Source organism: Chelonia mydas, chromosome 13, assembly GCF_015237465.2.
Source record: "Chelonia mydas isolate rCheMyd1 chromosome 13, rCheMyd1.pri.v2, whole genome shotgun sequence".
NCBI lineage: Eukaryota > Metazoa > Chordata > Testudines > Cheloniidae > Chelonia > Chelonia mydas.
This window is the reverse complement of record NC_051253.2, coordinates 8,201,134-8,221,521: the sequence shown is the minus strand read 5'-3', so window position 1 is coordinate 8,221,521 and position 20,388 is coordinate 8,201,134. Positions and strand designations below refer to the sequence as shown.

The 20,388-nt window shown below is 48.4% G+C and overlaps 1 protein-coding gene across 5 annotated transcripts in view; it reads right to left on the bottom strand.

Annotated features, from left to right (window-relative positions):
* Positions 1-19,547, bottom strand: part of LAMA5 (laminin subunit alpha 5) — a 168,993-nt gene extending 149,446 nt beyond the window's left edge. For 3 of the 5 annotated variants that reach the window (XM_043527389.1, XM_037915641.2, XM_043527390.1), the window contains exons 1-2: positions 18,931-19,547; positions 10,701-10,853 (exon numbers count right to left, since the gene is read on the bottom strand). In XM_043527389.1, coding sequence (XP_043383324.1) covers positions 10,701-10,853; positions 18,931-19,248 — 471 coding nt within the window. In that variant the 5' untranslated portion in view covers positions 19,249-19,547. Of the gene's footprint in view, positions 1-10,700; positions 10,854-11,848; positions 12,080-18,930 lie in introns of those variants that run through there. The other 2 variants (XM_037915640.2, XM_043527391.1) reach the window with 2 other exon arrangements.
* Between the last annotated feature and the right edge of the window lie 841 nt (positions 19,548-20,388).

Here is a 20,388-nt window from a genome sequence, read left to right as displayed (position 1 = left end):
TGAAGAGCCAGTGACCATATCATGAGAGTCAAGAGACTGTAGCCTCAGCAACTTGAGAGAGGAAGGGATGTTTCATCAGGCTGTTTAGCAGGCTTTATTTGTGTTAACTCTTCTCAAGCTCCAATGGTGAACACATACTTTGGAGAAAGAATGCCTTTGTTAAAGGGTTTTACCCCGCACCCCTTCAACTGAGGTGCAAGAGCTCACAATAAACATCCCTAAGCCCCACCACTCCTCCCCGCAGAGGTCCTCCAACAAGAAGAGAGATAATTGATTATTGATGGTCCTGATACTTCTAAAAGGTAAAAAACCAAAATACAAATTGTATGAAGAAGTCCTGACTTCTGCTTCTCTCGCGGTAGCAGGATATACTGGGCCCTTTAAGGCAAGCTGACCACTTGGCTCATAAGCCTGTTCAAGCAGCACGGCATTTTGTGACTAGTGCTTTAGGAAGGAGGGACGGAACTGTAGCCGTGGCAACAACGCATGCTGGGGGAGGTGGCAGGGATATAGAAACCCCTCCCTTTCAGCTGCTGTTGGGTTTCTCCAAAACAGGCCTGGGAAAGAGCATTGGAGGGGACTAAGGATTTCTTGGTAGAGATCTGAGAAGCCCCAGACAGCAGGAATTTGTGTAAAGAGCTTCTCTCTGGGTGCACGAAGTGACTGCGTGCATGGAAGCGGAGCTTGCAGAAAGCAGGAGCAACAATCTGCTTCCTCTCAGAAGCCCAGGTTTGGAGTTCCCAGTAGAAGGAAGGAGTGCTCCCCTTCATCCACCCCCAGCATAGCTGGGTGATGAGCTTGCCATAACCCAGACCACAGATTAGAAGAGCAGACGATCCAGCCAGCTACAATTTAAGCTGGACCCTTCTATCGTTTACATCTTGTACACCAGCCCCTGGGACAGATCAGGCCCTTGGGACAAATGCCTGCAAAGACAGATCCCAATGAGGAGGCGATGTATCTTGAAGTATTATGGCCAGGTTGTCCATTTATGATGGATGTCTGTTAACCCAGCAGGGGTGAAATTCAGTTTGGCAGGGTTGCTAAAACACCTGTTCACCCTAACGGGAAACCAAGGCAGCAGCTACATCACCCTAGGACCTAGTCAAAGATCCAAAATAATCAGAGGAGCTCAAAATCCCACAAACCTAATTTATTTTAATTAAATATTTTGCAGAGCACCATTAAATTGATAGCTATGGCTCCTTCGTAGCTGCAGCACCAGAAGTACCTCAGCGTGACCAGGTACGGTGAATTGCCTTACATTTGTCTGTATCCCTGTGGTCTTTGGTTCTTTTGCTTGGGTGGATACACTCTGTTCTAGGATCACTATGGAGACCACTGTTTTGTTCTAAGGAATGAGGACCTCAGTTCCCATCCCAAGCCAAATGTTTCCCAAGCAAGCAAGCATGCATCAGCAATGCAACAGAGAACTGTGCCAACCACCAGCAGACTGGGCTTCTTTTATTACTCATTTCTCTCAGGGTGTATTAAGGCAGGTTTTGTTGTTGTTTTAGAATAACTAGGACTCGGCTGCATGCTAGTGCCCACCCACCCACGTCTCACTGGAGATGGGAGAAGTGCAGACTGGCTATTACTGTGCAGGTCCTCCGAAGTCCTTTAACAACCACCAGGTTAAAGGATAAACTGATATTTCTAAAGGAAAATTAGAGAGGACTGGACACAGATGATAGAAAGAGAGCTGTGAATTGTGCTCTTCCTTCACATCTCTCCTTTAACAATGCACAAGGCCAGGTGGTTTACATACCCATGGAAAATGTTAAGAACTTTCTCTGAATGCACAGATGCCAATGGAGACTAGGGATTTAATTGTTCACTTAAGGGCTGCTTGTTAAAAGTGGAACACATACCAAAGCCTTATGTCCACAACTGCATGCCTGGCTCACAAGGACATCTCTTCTATGTCCGCCCCCTGCATGGTTAACCTTTACATAATAATACAGGCCCCAAGTAGCAATCTACACTGTACAATAAGAAAAAGGAAGTGAGACTTGTGAACAGGAAATAGACTCCAGGAAAAAACACACCTCCTTTTGGAATGAGTTTCCCACTTAATAAGAATTAGTCTGATCCAGGGATAAAGGCAACCACTGTGTATTGCGATGACTGACACCTTTAGTTCTAAACTAAAGGGGCTTAGAAAATAAGCTAATTAGCTGGGCCACTGAGACTCTAAGGGGGCTCTTTTCTGCAGAGCCTGCAACTTTGACCCACCACTTCAGCTCTTCGAAAGCACAGCAAACATCTACGTCACAAGGAAAAAGGTCAGTGATCCACCTGCAGTGGTGCTGAAACAATTTGTACAGCAGGAGTGCTGAGAGCCAATGAACCAAACTGTAAACCCTGTATCTCATGGAAACCACTTCAGGCTGGGGGTGCAGCAGCACCCCTACTTCTAGCACCTATTAGGGATGTAAAAGGTTAAACAGTTGCTTACCAGTTAACCAAAGTTAACCATTAACCCCGGCAGACCCGTAGAGGGTTGGCAGAAAGGACTCCAGCCCGGACCAGGGTGAAGCGGCCCCAGCCCCAGCTATGCCGGCTGAGCCAGTGGGATCCTAGTCCTGGCCGGAGCAGGCCCTCAGTCACGGCTGTGCCAGGCCAGCCAGGGCTGTGCGGGGCCCCTGACACGCCCACAGCCCCGCCCGACCCCTGTCCCGCCGAGCCCCGGCACCAGACACCTGCGAGCTGGCCCCAGCCACGCTAGACCCCGGCCGTGCACACTGGACCCTACAAGATGGACCCCCAGCCCCCCACAATGCCAGGCACCCCAGCTACCTCAGTTAACGGTTAACCAGTTAAACGAAATAATCATTTAACCGGTTAACTTTACTGATATTTACATCCCTAGCACCTATGTCCACATGTTCTGTAGCTTATGCACTTTTTTTTTTTTAAGTATCCGTAACGAAAGGACCTTCAAACTAGTCCTAGCATTCATCTATCTATCCTTTTCCTCCGTCTTCTGTAAATTATTACTGTGTGCAGCTTTTGAATAAGCTGAACTGGATTTGGAGTGTGTGCATCTGGTAGAAGTTACTACCTGGAACTCTCTGAAGGATGAAGCACACTGTCACCTCTAAAGAGACCGAGGCAAATGGATAGGACTGTCAGTACAGAAGGTCAAAGATGGAGAAGGCAGCATTCTTCTTCTAGAGCAGTGCCCCACAACACACCAGATTAAGGGGCGATTGATTACAGCCCGTAAGTACCTACATGGGGAACAAATATTTGATAATAGGCCCTTCAATCTAGCTCAGAAAGGTATAATGTGACGCAATGGCTGGAAGTTGCTGTTAAAAATTTACACCTTATTTCCAGTGTGAATTTGTCTATCTTCAAGGGTAATTAACCACTGGACAATTTACCAAGGGTCATGGTGCATTCTCCAATCCTGACAATTTTTATATTGAGATTGAATGCTTGTCTAAAAGATGTGTTCTAGGAATTATTTTGGGGAAGTTTTATGACAGTGGTTCCCAAACGGGGTTACGCCATCAGGAGATGGGGTTGTAGTGATCCCGGCTGTGCCGAGGGCACCATTTTGAGCCACACAGGGTAACCTCGCATGCACTGTACATGCAAGGTCACGATACCTGGAGGACATCATTTTGCTCTACAAAAGCATCCTCCACTCCTCACACATGCTGTGTGGAGTACACCACTTTGCTCTTCTAAATTGCGTCCTCCATGCTCTCTGGGGTCCTGGCAGGAAGATTTCATTAAATTTGGGTCATGCCGGCAAAAGTGTGGGAACCCCTGTTCTACGGCCTATGGTGTCCATGAGGTCAGACTAGAGGATCATAATTAGGGCTCTGTATTTGTCTCCGAGGTCACGGATCCCGTGACTTCCTGCGACCTCAGTGACTTCTGCAGCAGCCAGTGTGGCTGAACCCAGGGCTGCCCAAACAGCTGGCCCCAGAGCCCACTGTTCAGGGGGCCCTGGAGACAGCCACACTGGGCCACTGCTGGAGCGGCTCTGCAGCCAGCCACACCAGCTGCTGCTCTGGTGGCCCCGGGGACCACCTGAGCAGCTGTCCCGGGGTGGTGGGAGCAGCCGCAGCTCGACAGCTCCTGGCAGTGGTCCCAGGGACCACCCAGCGGTCCCAGGGACCACCCAGCAGCAGCGGATGCAGCTGGCCCTGGGGACAGCCTGAGCAGTGGTGCCAGGGGCAGCAGGAGCTGTCACAGCTTGGCAGCTCCCAGTAGGTGGTGCCAGGGGCAGCAGCTGGGAGCCTGGGGGGGGGGGGGGGAGGAGGGGGGGGAGTGGAGAGGAGGGGAGCGGGTGCCATGGGCTCTCCTCCCCGCCAGGGCTTCCCCCAAGATTCAATCATGGGTATTTATGGTGTAAGTCATGGATAGGTCACGGGCCGGGATTTTTTGTTTCTTGCCCATGACCTGTTCATGACTTTTACTAAAAATACCTGTGATTAAATTGTAGCCTTAATCATAATGGTCACTTTTGGCCTTGGAATCTATAAGAGAGTGGCCGGAAGGTATGAGGCACTGTCAGACCCTGCTCTTCCAGGCCTGGGATTTTTTCCCCAAGTGGAGGCTGCCAGACAGGAAGAAATGTGGGCTTCAGAGAAGGAAATAAATCCCTGAGAGGGTGTGAATCAAGACACACTGCAAAATTTCAATTTGAAGTTTTACCTACTGTCTGTTTGGGGGAGGGGGGGGAGTCAAGGCAACTTCAGCATCAGCCAGGGTTGGCAACAGCTCTGTGGAAGCAGGGACGCTAGGCACTCCATCTCCACCAGTGCTGCAGTAATTAACCTTAGGCAAGCACCGGCATGAAGGTACTTCCATTTCATGGCTGCAAGCATTCTTCTCCACGCAACGTACCATGAAACACTGACAATACAGAACACTCTCTGGAGAGGCTTAGCCTGGTTCACCTTCATGTCAGGAAGATGTCAGGCTCTGGCAGGGAGCCAGCCATTCATATTGCTTGAAAAAGCCACCTGATTTATTACGGCTCTCGCTCCAAGAGTCTGCTCAACTAAAACACCTTCTATCGCGCCCTGTCCCTCCCTCCACCTGCTGCAAGTAGCAATCAGGAGAACTATGGCAGGCAAACACCATGTAGATTCACAGTCACTCCTCCCTGTGCTCTGCTCTTGTAACCTGCTGGTTCTGGCAAAGGCTCCAAAGCTTTTTCTGCTGGACTCTTTCCCCTTCCCCAGCTGACCTGCTCAGTGCTCGTACCGAGCCTTCACTTCCCCAGCGCATTGAGTAAGAAGATCAATCTGCACGTGCCTTGGAGCAGTTCCCTATTATTTCACGGGGTAAACCAATGTGTCCCTGCACCCACTGACTTCCACTGGCAACTGCAGCACACTTACAGCAAGCTGCCTTTCCAACCATCACTCGGGTGAATACTAGCCTAGATTCCCTCCCATTCCGGAGGCCTTCACTGAAGAGTTAGCCCACGCTTCTACCCCAGTGCCGCTCCTGTCCACATGCAAAAACTTCACTGGGGTGCTTTGAACATGGGCTAGCTGGCATGGCTGGGGGAAAAGGGGTTGGAGCCCAGGTTCTGCTTTCACCCAGGCTGGTGACCCACCCACTTTGCAGTGAGGATCCAGGCTAAACCACTCGAGTGCTGACAATTCTCCAGTGCTTTCCCAAAATTCCTCCCCCATGTGCCCAGAAGGACAGACAAGTTAAGAATCAGAGAATCTTACTGCAGCGCAACCACCCATGAGACGGGCCTCCCTGGTGACACACACGGACGAGTGCAGCACACAGTAACTCAGGACGGGCTTGGCAGTGTGCCTGCTCACCCAGGCACCATGCACCTAGGCTGACTCTACAGCAAAGATGCCCTCACAGACAAAGCAGTTTTACTAGCAAGGCTCAGTTTCCTTTCACTTAAGAGAATCATGGTCTTCCACACAGTATAGGGGAGCGTCACTAACACCCACATCTGCACTATAACATGGGGCCTCAGCATCAGAAACGTGATCACGTGGCTTGGTCCAACCTGTGGATGGGACCAAACTGTCTGATGGGACCATGCTGTGCAATGATGCTGTAAACTTCGTGCTAATGCACTCCAGCCCCATCCACGCAGGAAAGCCAATCCTTGTTCTAGCACGGTTCTGTAGCATTACATTTTGTAACATGACACGCCCAAGGAGTCACCAGACTACTTACCCCAGTGTCAAAACATTTGGAAGCTTTAAGAGTGAGTTTATGATCAACAGCAGCAAACAAAAAACAACAAAAAGTCTGTTCTCTATTTATTCTCCACCAGCAGCTTCCAGTGCCAGTCAGCTCTCTTTTTTCCAGTTGTAAATAGAGCAACCTGTTTTGTTTCTAGCTGCCAGATCTCAGCCAAGTCTCGGAATTCTAGATAGCTTTTCTCCCCCCCCTTCCCTGCTTTATCAGCATCAACATCCAATGGCAGTTCTGAAATCAGAGCTCTAGTATCACAGACTATGAGGGAGCAGATACAAAGGGGCTGGAACAATTTCTCCCAAGCAGATTATGCATTTGATTACCTTTTGCCCCCATTCTAGGAGGAGACCTCTCTGATCTACCCTACCAATGAAACCATAATGTTTAAGCAGCTGCTGGCTCTACGACAACATGATGTGGGCCTTTAATATAATAATTCCAGCTGGGTGGCCAATCTGCATTTTATAAACCGTTGTTCGTTGGCTGCAAAGAATATTCTCCCTCTTCCCTTCCAATTTCACCATCTCAGTGAAGAAAGAGAGCAAGTTCTCTGGACACAGCCACTGAAAGCAGAGATCAACAGGCTGACGAACAAATTAATCACCACCATCTCCCCTATCCTCATGGTGCTGTCAAGTGCTGGAGAAACTTGGTTCTGGTTAGTAATTAAGCAGGCATGACTCAGGGTAGGTCTACGCAGAGGCTATACCAGCATAGCTACGGCAATGCAGCTATGCTGGCATACCCCCACAGTGAAGACACCATCTACAGCAATGAATGGGGTGTTTCCCATCAGTGTAGGAACAGCTCCCTCCCTGAATGACAGTAGCTCTGTTGAGGGAAGCCCTCTTCCATCAACACAGCTGTATCTACACTGGGCGGTCGGCATAGCTGTGTCAACCAGTGTGTTTCCCCCCCACCCTCCACAGCCCTGACTGAGGTAGCTATGTCGACCGAAGGTTTAAGTGAAGGCCAAGCCTCAGAAGAGACATTGGCAGCAAAGAAGAGCTATGACAAAAGGGCAGTGTTGCAAAGAACCCCTTTCCTGACCCTAACCACCCTATGACACTCCAGTATCTCTGCAGCAAATCAGAGTGTCGGTGATCCCAGAACCGTCGATGCGTCTAAACACATCCACCCTGTACCCCAACATCACAGCTCAAAAGGAAACAGTGCTGGTTACCATCTAAAATGAATAAGACATTTTCTGAGGCAGACGTTGGCCAATCCACTCAATTAAATTTAAACTGGACAAAGGGCTCCCCGCAGGGCATTGGGAGGCATAAAAGGCCTTATTTTCCAGTCTGTAAAATTGCTCAGCCTGCCTTTCAGGCGGTTACCTGCACAGTCCCACAGGCATTCAAGGAATTTCCAACACTTCTCTGCCAATTACATTAGGCTCTTCTGGCACATGCCCTGCAGGTACAACAGGACCCCAGACAGGCCTTTCTTTACCTTCCTCTCCCTCAGCCACAGCCCCAGGTCAACAGAAAGAAATTATGTGGGATTCTGTAACCCTTCACCAACACTTGCCATCACCTACCCCCAACAAATGGGGGACGAGAACCGGGGGCCAATCCAGAGTATACATGAAAGGAATGTCCATTTGTCCATCCAATACAGAATTACTGTTATGAGGAAACTGTCAGAAATGGGCTTCTAGTTTGAGAACAGACTGTGTGCTCTTGCAGTGGCCTACATTGGGTATTTGTGGAGAACCAGTGAATGCAAACTTTGGACAAGGCGAGGAGGAGTAACAGTCACTATCAGTGGTCACATTGGATTTTGCTCATGACCTAGCAGGTACAATGATGAAATCTCACCCACTAGCAAAAGAATGAGGGAGTGGGAAATGAACAAGGAAACATGGAAGTGCAGGGTAAGAAAGAGAAAACCCAAAGACCAAAAATTTCACCATGGCAGAATTTTTTCCCACCAATGTCCCAACTTTCCCCCTGGATCTTCGCTCCCGCACTCCCAGTGTTACAGTCTAGAAAGGAACTGAAGGAGGCAGATGCAGATTTGAGCCATCAAAGCTTCAGTAGCTTGCCAGCAGTGTGCTCTGCAGACTGCATCCCTGCCTAGGGCCAAAGGTGTTGCTTGGGGAATGAAGGTGGGAGAAGAATGTCCGCCTTGACTTGATAGGCTTTGGAACCCTCTCTCCTTTCCCTCCCTCCCACAGGTTAAAGACAGCAGTTGGAGTAAGCAAAGTTCCACCCACATCCTCAGGGTCAGGAGACAAAGCTCTAGTATTCTCCTCACCTCACAAAACCCCTGCATTTGAAGCGTTTCAGAGGGACCCAGTGGATACCAGCTACTTTAGTACAACCTCCTTGGCCAGCATGGGTGAGGATTCTCACCCTCCCAAGAGCCGGATTATAAATCGGTTTTAGAGATTCTGATCAAGGCATTATGGGGAAGTTTGGGGGGACAACGTGGATTGCACAGCTTAGCTATCAAGGGTCTCCGGAAAAAAAAGATCTTTGTCCACAGCGTGCAGGAAAGCTAATCTAGCACTGTTACATGGCAGGGACGTGTTTATAGGGGATCCTGGAGACTTAGCTCAAATGGATGAGCAGAAATTAACATATTTGAGTGTTACTAAAAATCCGGAGGTACAGACTGACTAGATCCCTACAGCCATGTAGGAGGAAAGATCTCAGTGCAGAGAACCCCCTTCAGGCACACATCTTTAGGGCATGCTCAGCCCCTTCCCCGAGTTTATTTAACTCCAAACAACGTGACAGTCCGTCCATACACCTGAAATTCTGCCCACTCAACATAACTCCTCCATTGCTGTCATAATGGCCATGCTATCGAAGCCACACAATAGTGGAACCATGCAAAGGCCTCATTCACCAAGCCCCATATCTGCACAAGCAAAAAAGCAATGTGCCTACAAATAAGGTGAGAGGCTTACGTTGTGCAGCTCACCCGTCACACAGGCTTCAAACACTCTCTCCACCTTTTGTTAGCAGAAGGCCCATTGCTCAAGCCCACCCTCAACCTGCTTGGAAACCACATTTTTCCACTAGCAGGGCCAGAGAAATCCCAATGCTGGCAATGAAAGTCTGCACCCAGCCAGCCCACTGGGGCGCTGCAGCAGTTAGAAGTGCTACTTCATCACAAATAAGCTCTGGAGCGAATGCCCAGCTCACTGAATTCTGAAGAGTAAACTGCTTACAGCACAGACTGCCTCCTTCCCCTGCTCTATTCAAGCAACTGGGAAGCCAGGGCTATTAGCCAGGAGATCTCCCAGCAGACTGCAGGCGCTCTCTTGAAATGAAAAGCCTGGAAGTAGCTTCATGTCAGACCCTTCAGCAGAGTGTGCTATTACCCTGCTGCTTCCCTAATGTACTGGGGATATTTAAATATTGAACAGGGTGGGTTTCAAAATGAGGCGATTGCTTAAAAATGCTTCCCTTCTGCCTAAGCAACAGGCCCCTATGAGACCCTCCAACAGTCCCTTTCAGAAGGGAGACCTGAGACAAGCAAAGCCCTTCTACTGCATCACTAGCACCCTGAGGTAAAAGACTATCTATACAGAACACCAGGGAACGAGGCATCTGGAAGCAGGAGTCTTCCCTAGTGCCCCTGCACCACACTCTCCTGTTTGGAAGCTTCTGCGGACTGACGGGTTCTCTGGATACAGCAGACACTGGCCACGCAGCCAAGATGCTGTCTATACACAAAAGAAGAGGCCTGCAGAAAAGCCCAGGATCACTAAGCAGAGTCTGTGGTTTCTTGTTTACAACATGGCCGAGTGTTGTTTTTAAAAACCAGTCTATTCCTGGGGGTCGCCTCCCCTCCACTGAGGAAAGTTTGATAAAATACTCCGACATTTCCAGAGGAATTTTTCTCCAAATGAACCGGTGCTACAGATATGAGTGGCCATGAGGGCCGGTAGCTAGCATTTCTACACTGCTAATTCTTTTCACTGGACAGTACTAAAGACTAAGGATCTATTGGCAGTTTTGTCACAAGGCCTTTAAAGTTGATTTCATGTTTTAAAACTCCACAGTTTAAATGCACTAGTTAATGGTTTGCAGCACACATCTCAACAACTCTGGGCCAGCCGTGGCTCATGTTTTGGATAAGGCAACAAGGAATTCCAGGGTGAAGTTTACATACAACATGGTAGCCAAGTTAGCCAAAGACTCTTCAGGGGAACAGTTTCAAAGTGGGCACTACTATTATTTAGTCAGTGCCACAGGTTTTCGTGACTCATGTGACCGCCGCGGCCAGTGCTTAGGGAGATGGTGTGGTGGGTAACGCTACGCAGCACAGATTGCATTTAGGTTTTGTTTGAGAGTTGGATAGAACTAGAAGATCTCATCTGCACCCTGGGACCTTAGTGGAGAATTCCCCGGCCAGCCATCACAGCAGCTTTCGGTCTCTCCTCTACCATGGGGATAACTGAAGCTCTTTAAAGACACCCAAGAGGACAGGTCCCCGATCAGAGCAGCTTGCAACCTAAACCACCACTTTTCCGTTACCTGTCCGAGGTCCAAGGTCACATTGACCTGGTTGAACTCCAGCCCGCGAGAGAGGGGAGGACTCTGCCACCAGCGCTCTGTTCCATCAATGGCGTTGGTTATGGGGTGAGCCTTGTTGCTGTTCATCGATGTGCAAATGTCACAGTACTGCCCCTGCCGGAAGACACAAACAGGAGAGATTAACACGATCCCAGAGTGGCTGGCACATTCCAAGCAGCAGACTTTTTTGGTTCATAAAAAGCCCAGACACCAGGGAGGGAGGATATTCTTGCTACGTAAAAGGAGAGGCAAAGAACAATCAAGAAGTGGATGCAGCACCTAAGTGGTTTAGCAACCGCACCACCACCCTCTCCCCAAAGACGACCTGTATCCCTTTAAAGATGCATATTCTCTCCACACGTGTTCTCTTTAGACCCACATCAAGCATTTTTAATGGGGATCTCGCCGGACGGGATGTCACAAGTGCCATTATTGCGGGCAACACAGTTGTGCTGTTGCGTTGGGACCACCCCCAAACTGAGGGTATATGAAGCACGTTTACAACAGGAAATTCTACAGCACTGGAGGAGGGGATTGCTTGGGGTCCAAACCTGAGGGTTTTTTCCAAATAAGCAAATGTGTTCCCTTCCCCTTCTGTACATGTATAATCCTAATAGGGACCAGAAAATCAAACCCCAAAACAAAACGGGGGCAGAAGAGGGAATTTACAAGTAAAACCCTTTCATCTATGGCCCTGCTTGAAAGTAATAGCCAACAACATCCAATACCTGGCCAGACCAGCCAGCCTTGTGATCTCTTCAGCAGCAACAGGGCCTCTAACTGTGAGTCACTCATGGTCTCCCTGGTGCAGCATGGGTTGCTATGGTACCAATAGACCCCTGGGCATGCAGCCAGGGAGGGGGAGAACCCTGCAACTCATGGGGTGGGCAGGGGCCCAGCTGCTTAAGACACTTCTATTCTGTAGAACAGCAAGGCGGGTTACACCAAAAGGAGGGATTTGGGCCATGTTGAGGGAGCTTGAAAATAGTCCAGGGAATTGGTGAGTTATTAGCTTAGTCCCTCTGTCCTGTCACTTGAATCACCCTGCTATGAACAGCCCACAAAGGAGTTCACTTATCTGACAGTTCCCCTTTAAAAGGGATGGTTACCTCTGGGCATAGTGCGTCAGCCTCATCTGTCCTGGCTCCTTGTAGTTTTAATAAGATGATGTTAAAATAAAAAGAAAATGGTACAGAGTTTAAGCAGAGAAGTTTCTGGTTATCAGGGAATAAGGTACAGATTATCAAAGGGTGCAAAGTTTGGTTTAGGATCAGGTGGCATAAGGAATACATAATCTGCAATATCCCCAATTGGGGGTAAAAGGTTAATGGGTCAAAGTACAGACATTGAGAGATGGGGGTATGTTGTTCATAGAATGGCTATGTTCAGGTGTGGTACAGATCTCCAGGAACAACTTCCAGCTTCCTCGCACTATAAACCCTCTCCCCTCCAGGGCTGCAGTAAAACAGTCATCCCACAGAATAGCCATTGTCATTTCCACAAACTCAAAGGACTGGATGAGACTCCAAGCCAAAAAGGAAACAGAAAATTCCCAGCATTCTTCCCTGCAGACATGTGGTATGTTATTTGCAGGCAATTGTGCAACACAACTTGTTCCAAACAAGTCCACCTTTTAATTAACTCGGCTAGAGATATGAAAATACCAGACAGTGAAGTACAAAGCCAAGGAATGGAGACAGCCAGAGCTGCCCAGTGTAACACTGCTGTGCACCGAGACCTTGCTGTAACACAGGGAGTCAGAACAAGGACCTTTTAAACAAACTTCTAACAAGGGCACAGACAAGCAAAGAACACTTGTTCACCCAGTGAACGTCTAACAGGTAACAAAACTGACCTATTAAAGAACAGACCTGCTAGAAGAAACCTGTGCAACAGGCTGTGTGGAGAATTAGATTTCTAGTGCCAAGCCCAAAATTCAGAAGCTTGTCACAAAAGTGGGAAGTTAAAGAAACTTGGAACAAAATGCAAAATCCTCAAACTCTGATGTTCTTGAATTTTGTTTCAAGTGTTTCACACAATGACATGTGTGAATAACATGCAGACACCACCTGAAGTTTCCATAGGACTGAAAATTAACAAACGCTACTCTTCTTTATTGATGCTACAGATGTTCCTCTCTCTGTTACTGGTGCCAAGTGCCACTATTAAAGGCAAACGTCTCAGTGGCTTACTTGAGCTTGCTATTAAATGGTGTAATTGGGCCCCTGATATTACCATTCCCAAAAGTTTATAGCTCATTTGTCTAGAGAGATGACCTGACTCACAAGCAAAATTGATCATTTCTAGCTACTCAGGGAGTCAAACATATTTTAGGGCAGATTACACACTTACATTGGAGATTCAGATAAAAAAGAGCTGAGTTCGGACCTCAGAATCTGAAGATTTTGTTTTAAAAAGAAAAATGCAGGTCTGAGAAGTGTAACCCTGTGACTTGTGGAAACTACAACAGATAGACGTTTTCTCAGCTCAAGAGCAAAAGGGAGGAAGATGCCTATCAAGGTAAGCAACAAGGTGAAAGAACTATTGAAATGGAGGAAGAAAGACAGAAGCTGCAAGAGGGTTTAAGGAACATAATAGTGCTGCTATCAGAACAAAGGGGAGTGATAAGGAGAGCGACTGAATGGAAGAGGAGCCTTCAAAGAATCACTGGCCTGCTCCTGCTCCCAATGAAGTACATGGGAAATCTCAAATCTCCTCAGAGCACAGAGACAAGCCCTGAAGCCCTGCTGAGTTTGGCAGCCTTAAGGCAACTGGCTTTGTCCTGGCTTATCTGGCCTTGCCATTCTCAGTGATCCTCACCTAATTTATCAGAAACCCTGAGGGACAAGATCCCAGGGCTTTGGATAAGAAACTGGGGGGCTAGGGAAGCCCTGGGTGACATTTTCAAATGAGTCAGCTGCACAATTACCTTAACTGTGCATACAAATCTGGTAACTGCACGCACCAAATTGGCACATGCTTGGCTGTTGTTGCAACAGGTGTCTGGTTTTGCAGGCAGCTATAACCTGTTGCCCAAAATTACAGGGTTTGTTTTCAATTCGAATTAAGTCATTAAAATGTTGGTGTCTTAATAAAAAGAAACATGGAAAAGACATAAGTAGAAATAATACAGTACAGTAGTAGTCCTTCCATTTTACAAAAAGAAAAGAAGTACTAGTGGCACCTTAGAGACTAACCAATTTATGTGAGCATAAGCTTTCGTGAGTTACAGCTCACTTCATCGGATGCATTCAGATAACACCCATTTTTTCATGTTCTGTGTGTATATAAATCTCCTCACTGTATTTTCCACTGAATGCATCTGATGAAGTGAGCTGTAGCTCACGAAAGCTTATACTCAAATAAATTGGTTAGTCTCTAAGGTGCCACTAGTACTCCTTTTCTTTTTGCGAATACAGACTAACACGGCTGCTACTCTGAAACCTTCCATTTTAGTCTAACATCCAAAGTTCCAGGGACAGGTCTTTGACATTAGCCATCTCCCACTTATAATTTGTATAACACACAAAGCACGATAGGCACTTTACAGACATAGCAGATAACAAGACAAAGGGGCCAAGTCTGCTTCCACTGGACAGCAGTATAAATCAGGAGTAAACTCCACTTAATTCAATGGAGATGCACAGATGTAAAATGGAGAATCAGACTCCCAGGTTCAGACATGTAAGGAGCCTGGTTCACCTCACTTACACCAGCGTGAGCAGAGAATCAGCCCCATAAATCCTACCCCGTGAGTTTATAATCTCAAGCGCTGATCCTGCAAACACTTAGGAGAATAACCTTACACACACGCGCAAGCGTCTGCATGAAGGGGGCCTATGGCTACGCTACAGTTTATGTCGGCAAAAAATTTATGTCGCTCAGGAGCGTGAGTATTCCACCCCCTTACCGACATAATTTACACAGACAGAAGCGGTCATGTGCACAGAGCTATGTTGGCAGGAGAGCTCCTCCTGCCGACACAGCTTCGCTTACGCCAGTCACGGAAGTGGGTTTTTTTATGCCCACAGGAGACCTCCCTCCAGTCGGCATACAGTGACTTCACCACATGTGCTGTAGCAGCACAGCTGTACCGGATGCAGATGTGCCGCTGTACGTATAGACGTGGCCTAAATGAAGAGGTATGTCAAGTGAAGGCAAAACGGGGGTGAGTGGGGCTACAGATACAGGCTCCTAAATAGACGTGAAGTTGGTGGGATTTGATCAAGAATTACTTTTGTTTTGAGAATGAACGTGATTCCCAAAATACATGTAAATTGCAACTAGTAGTGGGCAATCGAACTACCCAGGGAAGGCCAACATCTCTACACCCCAAATTGCTCTCTAGGGAGCAAGCTTTTGCAACACTGCAGCTAATTACTTAGGAGCAGGACTCAGAATGCAAGCGTGAGGGTAGAACATTTCCCTCACTGCATTTTATTACATGTTTGCGGTGCACTGTCTTGGAACCCAGACAGCCATGTCTTCATCTGAAGTTTAATCAGAAAGTCGCTTTTTACTGATAAAAACCTAATGTGGTTCATCTTCTGTCCCATCTTTAGTCCAGTGGGCAAATTCACGGCTCATTAAAGTGAGATCGCTAGCAGTGGGTAGAGCTACTGGAATAGTAGCAAGCACTGTACAAACTTCTCCATGCAGTTCTTTCCACTCAGTTCTGACCTGTGTAACTCCTGCAGATCGCAAAAGCGACCACAGTTAAAAATGCTGGCAGCCATCTGTGAGGCTAGAATGAACTCTGACCTCATCATATTCCAAACAGGTCTGGAGCCTGGTGTTTAAAACTATGCCACAAACTCTGCGAGTTTCAAAGCTAGTATTATTAAACAGAACCGGGTTTTTTAGGAATTCGCTGAGGCAAAAAAAGTTGATTTCCCTTTCCCAAAAATTCTATTACAGTGTTAATTAACTAAAACAGTTAGTGGTGGGAGAATTGATTGAACCCATTAGATTGACAAGCTACAATATTTGTTAGGCAGCCAATCCAGCGAATGTCTGTCCTCTTAACGACCATGCCCCATTGAAACTTCTTGAGTAGCCATCAAAACTGAATCTTGCAGAGCTCCCACCCAAAAACCTTCCTGACAGTGGCTGCACTTTGTGTGGGACAATATACAAGAGAGCAGATGAAGGGGTCAGGCGAGTAACTGGTGAAACATGGAGCATCCTAGTGACATATGGACAGGTTTCAGAGTAGCAGCCGTGTTAGTCTGTATTCGCAAAAAGAAAAGGAGGACTTGTGGCACCTTAGAGACTTAAATTTATTAGAGCATAAGCTTTCGTGAGCTACAGCTCACTTCACTGGATGCAGCCAATGAAGTGAGCTGTAGCTCACGAAAGCTTATGCTCTAATAAATTTGTTAAGTCTCTAAGGTGCCACAAGTCCTCCTTTTCTTCTAGTGACATACATCTGTAGTTCATTACGGTCACTTCAATCTGCTTAAATTGAACACTTCCCCCCCACCCCAAACCACCCCCATCTCCCCCCTCACTGCTTTAGTCACTGGGTGGTGTTGAAATCCTTAACAGGGATGAATTGGGAACTCTGACCTTTGCACTAACACCTCTTTTTCCCCTTCCTTTCAGGTGCTGCCTGTAGTCATGGAAAGGAGCCACCACAAAAGGATTGTTCTAAATCTTTCAGATTGACCAAAGAATCTTAGCCTAGGAAGCAGAGCTCAGATCAAAGCACTCCCTTATCAAAGCTGCACGAAGGAGCGGGAGGGGGTCACTATAGTATCTCAAAGTCTAAGAAACCATGTTTGTTTAACTGGAAATAACTGGTAAGATGTAAGGAAACTACAGTGCTAGGGCAAGGCTGTATTTGCAAGGGCATGAGTCACAACTGCAGAGAGCACCACACAAGTCATTAGACTCCAAATGCTTTATTTTAGCTACTATTTAATGCAGTCTGTTATAAATCAGGCTAATCACACAGAAGCATCAAGAATGGCCACTGACTTCATGTCAAATGCATAGCCCTTAATGTGTGTAATAAGCCTCCATGTTGCTAACCTTTATTTTTTTATAAGTCTCATTATACTGGATTTACTGATCAGATATTTAGATGTTGGTGGCAACTGACCACAGAACAGCACACACTTCTCAGTTATCTTCCTCTCTGAGCATTACATTGACAATAAAAGCGCAGCCCTGCAGTCCCAACAACTGCTATGTTCAGGATTCATGGAATCCTTACCCACATCCATCAACGACAGAATAAGGCAATATTTGCCCAGTCGTGTTTTATTTTAGACTGTTGCAGTATACAGGTCTGACGCACAAGTCTGCTAACAACTGTAAAGCAATAAAATGGAAGGAAGACAGAGTGGGATATTGACATCGAACTCTGCTTTTTAGTAGCCAGAAAATTCCAAGTAGCTAAAGCATTGGAGACTTAGGAGAATGTGGCCCAAATGGAATAACTGCTTTTAAAAAAACCTATCTGACCTGTTTGAGGACAGCAATGTCACACTAGCAGTTTTCCAAACGCTCCCTCTGCTTATTAACAGGCTGAGTAGGGTCCTATTGCTCCAAGTGACATAGCACCATCTCTCTTAAATAACCCAGGAGAAGCTACTGGCAAACAGCACATGGTGTTGCTTAGATTTGTCATTGCTTTTTTCTCATGAGGGTTTCAGATTCTTCTATTTGCTTCCCACTACTTTGGCTGTTCTCATGGGATTACAGCGGATCTGGGATTCATGGAACTAAAGCTCCCATTTTACAAATCCTCTTGCAATTGGTCTCCCTGCCTTCCAAGATGTCCATAGCTGTTAGTCATCCCTGTGTAGCAGCCTGTTTGAGTATTACAGCATTTTTGCAGTCTGCATTCCAAGGGGATTCCTGGCTACAGGTTCCTATTGTCAGGTTACACTGGGACACATGGGATACAGAAACTCAGAAACTGTTTTTACAAGCTGATGTCAGGTGAATATTACCAATACCCCCCCTCAAAAAAAAAATCTCAACACAAGCAGTATCTGGCTTACACACCCATATTATTAAATATTAGCATGATCACCTATGTCTGATCTTTTCTTTCAGACCAATTCAGCAGTCTCCACTTGCCCTGGATTTCATCAGCACAGAAACCGACACCTTTAAAAATAATGCCATAGGAACCTAACAGGCTGTGTTTAGTTTGTGCAATTTCTGGCAACCCTGGAGCATTTCTAGCAACCCTCGAAAAGGAACACGTGTTCCCTTTCCCCTGCAGCCTTTGCAAGAGAAACCGCGTTTGGAGAATTCAGAGAAGATGCCTCCAAAAAACTAGCCAAGTGAGAAGCTTTTAAGAAAAGTGAGGGCGAAGCAAATCACCCCTCACCATCCCTTCAAAAATGATCTTCCACAATCAACCCTTTAGTGGAGCTAAAGAAAATGAACACTCTGCAAAAGTGCAACTGCTATTTGCAGGGTGCAAGCACAAGCGTCCACACCTGGGAAAGTACTAATGAAAAAAGATTGTCGCCCTGCTGTTTTCTGAAACACTGAATTGCTCTCCTGGTAGCTGGTGGCCTAAAATGGGCCAGCTAATGTGTTGCAGGATTTCCCTCGCTCGCACCCTTCTTGTCTAAAAGGAACCTCTGAGCTAATTCCACACAGCCAGTGGAGCTGAAATCTACCTTTGCAAACACACGCTGATGGAAGAAAAACAAGATCTTGATGTACACGGGGGGGGGGGGGGGGGGTGAGTAAAGCTATTCTGAAGAATAAACGCATCACACAATCCCTCCAGAGCCAAGCGTATTCCTAGGGAATTTAGTGCAGCTCCGCCCTGCTAAAGCACAGGACGAAAACTGCCTCGGGGGCTGCTTCAAACCATCCCGTTGGGAGGCGACCCGGGCCATTCAATGCAGCGGCTCAGAAACAACAAGAAGAAGAAGTTTCCTAAACCCACATGTCCCCGTCCCCCCTGCGCTGGGTGGCGAGAAGGGCAGAGGCGAGGGCGCCCGGGGCGAAGCGGGCACGGCCCTGAACAGGCATTTCCCAGCTCGCTTTGTGCGCGGCTGGCCCCATTCACCGGCCGGCGAGCGCCTCGGCTCCCGGGAGGAGCGGCAGGAGCCGGGCTACCTGGGGCGGGGGCGCGGCCAGGGGGATGCCCGCGGGGGCTCGGGGCAGGTGCCCCCGGGACAAGCGGCGCCGCCGAGCCCCGCGCCGGGCTGCCCCCTACCTGGATGGTCTGGTTGGGGTCCCCTCCTGCCACCGGCCCGCCGACCAGCTTGCAGTAGAGATCCTCCACGGCGCGGGGGCTCCTGCGGCCGCCGGCCGCGCCGCGCTCTTCCCCGCAGGTGGCCGAGGCGGAGATCCGGGTGCTCTCGGCCAGGTTGAAGTAGGGCGGGTGCAGGCTGTGGCCGTTCACGTCCCCGGGCAGGGGGACCCGCGGGCGAGCCGCGCCGGCGGGCAGCGCCGCCGCCAGCAGCAGCAGCAGGAGCTGCAGAGACACCAGCGTCCCTGGGAGCCCGTCCGCATCCATCTCCCTCCTCGCCATTTTCACCGATGCTGCGAGCAAGAGGGACGGAGAAGGCGGGGGGGGGGAGAGGAAGTTGGCGGGGACGAGCCTAGCGCCGCTGCCCGCCGGGGCTCATCGCAGCCGGGAGGGATGCCGGGGGAGCGGGCTGCACGCCGCCGCCGAGGCTGGGTGTTTGCAGCCGCTGAGCCAGGCAGAGGCAGGGCTGCCTAGTCAAGTGATGAGACATCAATCTCTGCCCTCCCTGCCCCTCCCCGGGGCCGGCTGCTGCCCCGCCAACGCGCCCGCCGCGGCTTTGCAAACTCCTTCGGCGGCTGCGGCGGCGGCGGCCGCCCCCCGGGCCGAGGGGCGGGGAGTGGCCGCGGGGGTATTCATGCGGTTCTGCGGATTGTCTGGGCAGCGCTGGCGCGGCCGGGTTAACCCCTTCCTACGCCGGAGCGGGTCCCCCGCGCGCTTGCCAGAGGAAGAATTCTCTTTGCAGCGAGTCCCCGGAGCCACTCAATGTCCAGGTTAAAAAGATGTCTGCAGAGCCGTGCTCCCGCTCAAGAAACAAAGTTAGTACAGGTTTCAGAGCGGTAGCCCTGTTAGTCTGTATCAGCAAAAACAAGGAGGAGTCCTTGTGGCACCTAAGAGACTAATTGCAGAGTAGCAGCCCTGTTAGTCTGTACCCCTAAAAAGAACAGGAGGATTTGTGGCACCTTAGAGACTAACAAATGTATTCGAGCATAAGCTTTCCTGAGCTACAGCTCGGTTCACTTCATTTCTAAGGTGCCGCAAGTACTCCTTTTCTTTTGTCTTAGAGACTAACACATTTATTTGAGCTTTAAGCTTTCCTGGGCTAAAACGCACTTCATCAGATGCATGGAGTGACAAATAAAGTAAGCAGAATATATAGTATAGCATGTGACAAGTTAGTACAGGATCACATTTACTTTTACAGCTATTTTCTGACAAATCTATTTAAATGCCATGTTAAAAATCACCTGCCCCTATTAGGTCAGCAGCTGAACTACTTGAAGGAGAAGGGGCCCAATGGGGTGTACTAATTTTTTTTTTTTAATGATTGATATAACCTTTACCGACCCCATATGTCTGCTTCCTGGAACTCCTGCCCTGCTGCGCTCAGCTGCCCCCTTTTGTATTGTCATCCTCTTTTGATAC